Here is an 8,034-nt window from a genome sequence, read left to right as displayed (position 1 = left end):
GGACAATGGAGGTTATAGGGCACCTTTGTTGTCTCTATTTACCACCAATCTGAACATTGTAAAATGTTTTTTTGTGGTATCTTATATATCATATCATATCATATCAATTGTAAATATAATTGTTAAGATTTATATAAAGATTTACATCAATCGTTTTTTATTGTACTATACTAGAATAAGGAAGGGGAAAGAAGTAAAGGAAATGGAGAAATTCAAGGGAATTTTTCATTGACATTTGATACTAACACGAAAAGGGCATTCTTTAATTTGCTAGATAAAAAAAATGGTCAGCTACTGATTATTGAGCAAGTGAAGAGCAAACAGGAGTTTCATCCATTAGCTGTTAAAAGAGACATTGAGCAAAGAAGTTACCATGATCCGTACAATTGTCACAAGAAAGAATTCAAAGTAACAATTAAGGGATAAATCTAGTTTTCCTAGCAAAAAGAAACACCAAGTTGTCAGAACAGAATCACTCAAAATTAAGCAGTTGCAAGTTACAAAAACAAGATGCGGTAGTCATGGCCGTGGTAGTGGTACGAGAAATCCATGCAAGTTACATCCTTCCCTTCTCCTTTTTTACATTTCCATTACCTTCAACAACACACAGACTACAAATTCAGAAATTGTGCTGCAAGAACAAGCTTTCTTGAGGGGATGCAGGCCCTATCTCTTCCTCCAAGCTTCTCAAAGCATCCCCAACACTCCCCACATTGCCCATGTTCCTTCCTTCTAAGTTCTTTCCATCAACATCTGCATCCGATACTGAGGATTTTCTCCTCTGAGAGGAAGTTACACTGGGGAAAGTAATCCATGAAGGAGCTCTAAACTCAAACCTTTGATCCTCAGGTTCTGCTACCTCAGTTTCCGAGGCTGACCTATTCGAAGATCGTTGGGAGGACTTCTTGTGCAATCTGTTACTTCCCAAGATCACCTCAGTTGGCAAAATTGGTTGTTCACTACATGGACTGCCCATCAACTGTGCAAGAGCCCGCTCCAAAGCTGTGGTCACTTTATCCATTGATGGCCTTTCCTTTCCTCTCATTCTCACACACTTGCAAGCCACATTTGCAATCTTTCTTAACGCTTCGAGGTCAGCTGGACGTTTCAAGAGTGGATCAAGAACGGCAGATATGTCTCCTGATTTAATCAGAGGAACGGCCCACTCCACTATATTCCCTTCTTCATATTGCATGTCAATAGCTTTTCGTCCACTTAGGATTTCCAAAAGTAACACTCCAAAGCTATAGACATCGGATTTAGTTGTGAGGTAGTGAAGCCTATAGTACTCCGGATCAAGATAACCAAGTGTTCCAGCAGGTAGCTCAGCTAATGGGCAGCTACTATCAGCAGGTCCTAGCAAAGAGAGACCAAAATCAGCCACTCGAGCATTGTGTTCTTCATCGATGAGAATATTTGAGGACTTGATGTCCCTATGGATCACTGGTGGGCAAGCGTAACCATGCAAGTATTCAATTCCACGAGCAGCTTGGACTGCGATTGTGACCCTTCGGACCCAATCCAATTGCTCTTTCAAGGCTTTGTTCTTTCCATGAAGATGCTGATGCAAAGATCCATGAGCCATGAACTCATAAACAAGAAGCCTTTCGCCACCTTCTTCACAATAGCCAAGCAGATTCAATAGATGGGCATGGTTCAGTCTTGACAGTAGATCTAGCTCTGTATGGAACTCCTTTGAATTCTTCTGCTTATCTGAGGACATTATAGCCTTTTTGACTGCAACAACAGTTCCATCCTTCAATACCCCCTTGTAAACACAAGAGAAACTTCCTTTTCCCACCACAGATTCTTCTTTGAACCCACCTGTGGCCCTCACAAGTTCTTCATAAGTGAACATATGAGCTCTCCTAATCTTAAGTTCATCCAAGTCTGGACGAATTTTCCCGTTATCTTTTTGGTAAGAAGTACTCCCGTTAGCTTTCTTGGACTTTGACTCTTTTGATGAGCAGTGACAGTTCTGTAACCTGTAGCGAACATATAAAACTGCAGTTAAAGACACAATAATCACCAGTAAAACAGCAAAGGCAATCTCCACGACGATGATTGGCAATTGCAGTGACCAGAACCTTTCATTCTTTCTTCCATTAGCAGCATCAGAATAAGAAGAAGAACAATTTGAGAAGCATTCCACTGAATTACAACTAGAGCAATTATACTCACACATTCGATCAGATTTCAAAGTACATTCAGTTTTTTGGTACATTTCAGCAGGGCAGCCATTGCCGCAGGGCATACAAATATGAAAGCTAGGAGACTTGCAAGGTGCATCCTCATGACTAACTTCATAGGAACCAGGTGCACAAGGAGTGTCCTTGCAAAGGCCAGGTGAGACAGCCAGAGGGAGAGAGGTAGGGAACCCATCACCCCAACAAACTGGGAGAAAGGATTTCTCGGCTATAACACCACAAGTGAAGTAATTTCCAGCTGCAATTCCATAGACTTTAACGCCTGTAGGAGCTGGGGTACTTGGTTTGACAATAAAACCCCAGCAAACCACTTCATGATCATAGCTCTTGATTCCACAAGCATGGAACCTCCCTCCAACAACCATAAGCATGGGATCTTTTGGTGGCAAATCAACATTTCCGGGACGAGAATATGCCACTGAGAGTTCTTCTTCAAGGTTCAAGCTCCTTCCCCAGCAAAAGGCTCTAGAATTCAACCCCTCCAAAATTCCACAAACATGATAACCACCAGCTGCAACCTTTTGAAACCTCATTTCCTTTGGAATCAGGCTAATGACACGGCTACTGGTCTCATCACCCCAACAAAAAACAGTCCTGTTCTGAGAAAACAATCCACAGTTAAACTCAGAACCTGCAGAGATTGATTGGATCTGCCCATCAAATACATAGTTCTTGGTCATATTATACCCCCAACAATCAACCAAAGCATAATTTCTACGCTTTCCTGTTAAAGGCTTTCTCAAACCACATAAATGGTAATCGCCTGCACTGATTTCTAAGTACTCAGCTCCCTTGATCATTGGCTGAGGAACTCCCATTTGGATATAGCCACTGCTTCCCCAACAATAAGGTTGGCTGGAATCCATCAACAGTCCACAAACAAAGCCATCACCGGCACTTAGACCCGCAAACGGGAAATGAGAAGGAGTCCCGTAGATTATCGCAGAGTTTGATCCATAGCAGGTCACAAGATGAGAACCATCAGATTTCAAACCACAGAAAACAGGACCATTCTCACCATAAGAAATGGCAATGGTAGACATTGAGCCCAAACCTGAAACTACCCACCACAAATTTAATAAAGCCACAAGTTGTACAAGAAATTCAACTTTCCACTTTAAGACCCAGAGAGAGGAATCTCTCAGCACTAAGCTGACAACTCCCATCGCACAGCACGAACCTAACTATTCAAAGATTATGATATCCACACCCACATCAACACTATATTTAGATAATTGGCCACCAGAACTAGAATTTGAATAAGACTTTAATGCTTTTAAGTTGCATTCTCCCAGAATGCGTATAATAAATCAGTAAAGAAAACAGTCAAATGCCTATGCAAAAGCTAAATTCTACATTGAAACCTCATACTGCACCATTTGCATCCATGCTTCAAGAGAGCAAAAAGTAAGCAGCAGTATAAATAATGATTTCCATCAAGAAAATACCAATGGAGTAGAAAATGTGACCAAAACCAAATATCAGAAGCTCCTTACCGAAAACCCAGATCAAGACACTCCTTATTTATGCAAGTCTTGAATGGAAACCAAACCACTTTCACCGTTCTTCTCAGGAAGCATAATTATCAGGTAAGTTTGTGTCTCGTTTATTGTCTAGAAAGACTTACCCCCGGAAAGATTTCTGCAACTTGAGATCAAAAAATCTTTCAGTAGATCACATTTGGAGCCACAAACTAGCTTAGCAGATATGAACTTCCTGGCTGGCAAAAACCCTGGCTACTAGCTCATACGTTTGCTTTGCTTTGCATGTATTTACTTTTACAAAGAGTGCAAGTGGGAGAAAAAAAAATGAACAAATCTAGTGCAGACGGATTGTTGATGATGGTTGCTGTTGTTGCAGCTAAGAATGTAGCGAGAAAGAGAAAGGGAAAGAGCATTAAATGTGGATGAAACTGCAGCTTCTCAAAATGGGCAATGTTGGTGAGTGCAATAAATGAGAAGTTAATGCCATTGGATCTTTTTCATGCCTGGATTACTACTTACTTCTGCACCTATTTCGTTCTGTTTTCCTTTTTCTTTCTTTTTTTTTTGTTCCTTTTCCTTCTCATCTTTGCTTTTAGCATCCATTGAGTTTCAAACTTTACAAGCATTTGATATTCTGATTACAACTTTACATGCATATCTCTTTCAAACTTCCCCACCCTTTACTTTTTCTTCCTTTAATTAACCATGTGAGATTGCATATCTTCTCCACTATTATAATAATAATTAACACACTAAAGTTTGACTTCTAACCCTGATCCGCAGCCCTAATTCTTTTCATCTCAGCAAAGAACTGGGTTTTTTTTATTATTATAACATAAGTGTATTTATAGATATAGGTTTTTTTTTTAAAAAAAAAAAACTTTTGAATCATAGGTAATAAGATAGTATATATAATAAACATATAATTTATTAATATAATATTACTTATTATTTTATATCAAGTGACGTAAATATGATACATTAGCATATCACAATAAACGATTACACGATCACATGATATTTTTTACCTTTCATATTAATTTCATATGATATAAAAAATAATAAAAGATATTTTAATTAATAATAATTAATCAATCATTAATTATAAACATTTAGAATTTATGATTTAAAGTTTAGGTTAAATGTAATAAAAGATTAAATTTTTTTTCAAATATTATACCAATTAAATTTAAGTAATATAATTTTATTGACACGGTGTCATTAATAATTTCCTATAATCATATATTTTTTTTAATTGTCCCTAATATCTAATATGGGCAACAGTAAAAGGTTACTGCAATCCTTCAATGATTGTCCCAATATATTTCTATTAAGGTAATGGATAGGGGGGGTAGGTATATAAGTAGAAAATTTTTTTCCCTATAGTACTTTTAACACTGGATTAATTTGCTAATTTGGAGTGAAAGAGATTAATGACATATATATTTCATTATTTCAGTGACAATGTTAATGACTCATTTAAGTCCCTAAAAATGCCTTGAAAAAAATTAGGGAAGAGTAGGATTTGACTTCACTGATTTAATCCATATAGAGTTATATGTAAAAAATCTTAATATATAATTTTCAACACTATTAAAGATTTACTGTAATTAAGTACAAGAGGAGCACATAAAGATCACAATGTATGCATGTGGCTATGTATGCATTCATGTTAAAGAAAAGATAGGTGATTAGCAACCACAAAAGAAAGGGACCATGCATGCATAAATAAATGCATTCCCATTGTTAAGTAGTTTTACTCTCACGTAATGTAGAGGGTCACCCCATGCATATTACTGACCTTTCACATTAATTAATTCATATCTTTGTTCAAAATTTGTCTTCTGCTTTTAGTTATTTAATGTATTATCATATGTATATATATGGTATCCCTTTACCGACATTTGTATGCTCCCTATATACTTCTTGGGATACTTTTATAATGCTCACAAGAGCCTTGATTAAGACTTTTAAGGACCACATATAAGGCTTATAATTTCCATACAACGACGTAACAAAATCTTTCGAATTTTTTGTTTCTTTCTTGGTGCCAAGCCTACTTCTGCTTACATTTTGATAGAATGAAAGGCCAAAACTAAAAAAAAATAAAAAAATCAATAATTTATTCCAATTGTAAAAAAAAAAACACGAGTAATAATATTTAAATTTGACATACTATTTTTATATATTAAATTTTTTATTTTCTTATAGTAATTATGATTCGGTTCTCCTCTATTATTTTTTGATACATTTTTAATTAACATTAACATATGAACGGATTTCAACTTAAAAATGTCCATCTTATATAAGATTCCTTTGACAAATGATCGTAACATATTTTAATTATGGAATTGAACAATAGCAAGTGTCCTCTCTACGAAAGAAATGAACGAAATTCTTAAACACTATGTAATTATATCAACATAATTTTCATTAAGAAATTGTAATATTTAAGTATTATTATTATTCTATACACTGATGATATAAGTCTTTTGGTGAATATTTAAATTTCAAATAATACATTTAAATAAGGTCCTATTTTTTCCAATAAAGAATTATTTTTTTTCTCTAAATTTAAAAGGAGAGACAATTCACACACTACATTGATTGTCGAATTACATTCTCCACGGTCCTCCCTTGTCTTGAGTGATGCAATCACCGTTTTTGTTGGCTAATTTTGAGTTGTTTTTTTTTTTTTAATTTTAATGAAGGTGTTAATTTATGTTTATTTATTATGTTTCCACTAAAATAAAGTTCATAATGTTAGGTGGCACAGGAATATTACTCCAAAAAAAAATGTAAATTAAAAGCAAGAAATTGTTGTCTAAAGAAGAAAATTCATTAAATTGGGTCAGCCAGCCATGTTTGTTCTACTTATAACTAATGACTATAATCAAGACTCATCAAGTAGGCTTTAGATCCTTAATTAGGTCTGAATATATATCAAAATGGGAATTACGTAACATGCTTTTAGGCAGCAAATTCAACCAAAAATATTCTTACATATATTAGGGTATTTCCAACTATACTAACAATGATAACCCTACTTCAAACACTTGGAGGGAAAGCCAAGTTTGGAAGAGCTTCAATTCTTCTTTGGGTTTTCATTTTCCCATATTACCCTTGGAGGGAGTTGAAGCACTTCAATATTTGCATCCTCTCTTGGATTTTAAATGCAGTAACTTGGGGCAAATCTTGTCTCAATTGGATATTGATATTGATAAAATATATTTTTTTATAAGATTTTAATCTATTTTTTTGAATAAAAAAATATTTGTTTATTATTAAATCAAATTTATACATTGAAAAGAAAAAAAAAAGACAACAAATTAAATTTCCCAAACACAAGAATTGTGACTTGGGAGTGACCTTAGTATGGCTAAATCAGAGACAATAGATATAAATGGGCAGAAACCACACCAGCCACGTGCCACATTTATAAGGAATTGTGACTTAGGATAAGAACCCCGAGATGTAAGCTAGTTCTAGTTAATAATTGTATCTACCTTCCAAACAAACAAGATGGGACACAAAGTTTACATCATCATCCTTGGGAAATTAAATATCCCCCACGAAACCTGTTTGATTTTATAATAATTGCTAATCACATCACTAGCATTTCACAGGAAAACTTGGAATCATCTCCTGCGGACCATATGTTAGTTTGGAGGAAGGTAATGGATATGGAACTTTGTGAAATATTTTATGTGGTAAAACCAATCAAGGACCTTGAGCCCCTCAAGGCACAAATGCATATGATAACAAGCTTGTCCAAGGAGGGTTTAGTGCATGGGATTGGGGTTTCTTTTTGCTCATGATATCGTACGCAATGCTCCTTCAATTCTGGAAATATGTTTCTAGTTTTCTGGAGAGAAATTATTCCTGAAATCTACAAAGATCAAGAAAAATCTGATAAAAATAAATCAAGGAATAAAGGTTAAATATGTCATTTTTTTTTTGAAAAGAACATGAACGGGTTGAAGAAAGGATATTGAACACGTTTATTTTACTTTAGGAATTATAGACATTGATAATGATATTCTTTCATGTTCAATGACTGAGCTATACAACACATAATAATCTCCTCCTCCTCCTCCTATATTTAATCTCCGTTCTTAATATACTACACCGAAAAACAATTTAATCAATAGTTTAGTTACTATATTTTTTTTCTTTTTCTTATTTTCGAGTAAAAATGTTTCGCTTGTAAGGTTTTAATTTAAATGCTCAAGCTTAGAACAGTATACATGAAATTTTGACAATGTCGTTTGGTCCAAATATCATTAACCTAGTAATTTTTTGAACTTAAATTATATTATTTTAAAAAATTTAATTTTAAATTA

At 34.7% G+C, this 8,034-nt stretch overlaps 1 protein-coding gene across 3 annotated transcripts; it reads right to left on the bottom strand.

Annotated features, from left to right (window-relative positions):
- Positions 1 to 298: 298 nt before the first annotated feature.
- CR4 (crinkly4) lies at positions 299 to 4,111 on the bottom strand. 3 transcript variants are annotated; one of them, XM_088805931.1, is made up of 2 exons: positions 3,704 to 4,110; positions 299 to 3,267 (listed from the first exon to the last, which is right to left on the bottom strand). In XM_088805931.1, the coding sequence occupies exon 2, from the start codon at positions 3,248 to 3,250 to the stop codon at positions 620 to 622; it is 2,631 nt and encodes an 876-aa protein (XP_088662057.1). In that variant the 5' UTR covers positions 3,251 to 3,267; positions 3,704 to 4,110; the 3' UTR covers positions 299 to 619. The 3 variants fall into 3 exon arrangements, with proteins under 3 accessions (XP_088662057.1, XP_088662058.1, XP_017975770.1); XM_088805932.1 differs by having other exon boundaries at positions 299 to 3,261; XM_018120281.2 differs by having other exon boundaries at positions 299 to 4,111.
- Between the last annotated feature and the right edge of the window lie 3,923 nt (positions 4,112 to 8,034).

Source organism: Theobroma cacao, chromosome 4 (genome assembly GCF_053813885.1).
Source record: "Theobroma cacao isolate CCN51 chromosome 4, ASM5381388v1, whole genome shotgun sequence".
Taxonomy (NCBI): domain Eukaryota; kingdom Viridiplantae; phylum Streptophyta; class Magnoliopsida; order Malvales; family Malvaceae; genus Theobroma; species Theobroma cacao.
This window is presented reverse-complemented; position numbering and strand designations above follow the sequence as displayed.

Coding starts and splice junctions, on each gene's coding strand:
- CR4 (XM_018120281.2), bottom strand. CDS start 3,373: ATGGGAGTTGTCAGCTTAGTGCTGAGAGATTCCTCTCTCTGGGTCTTA.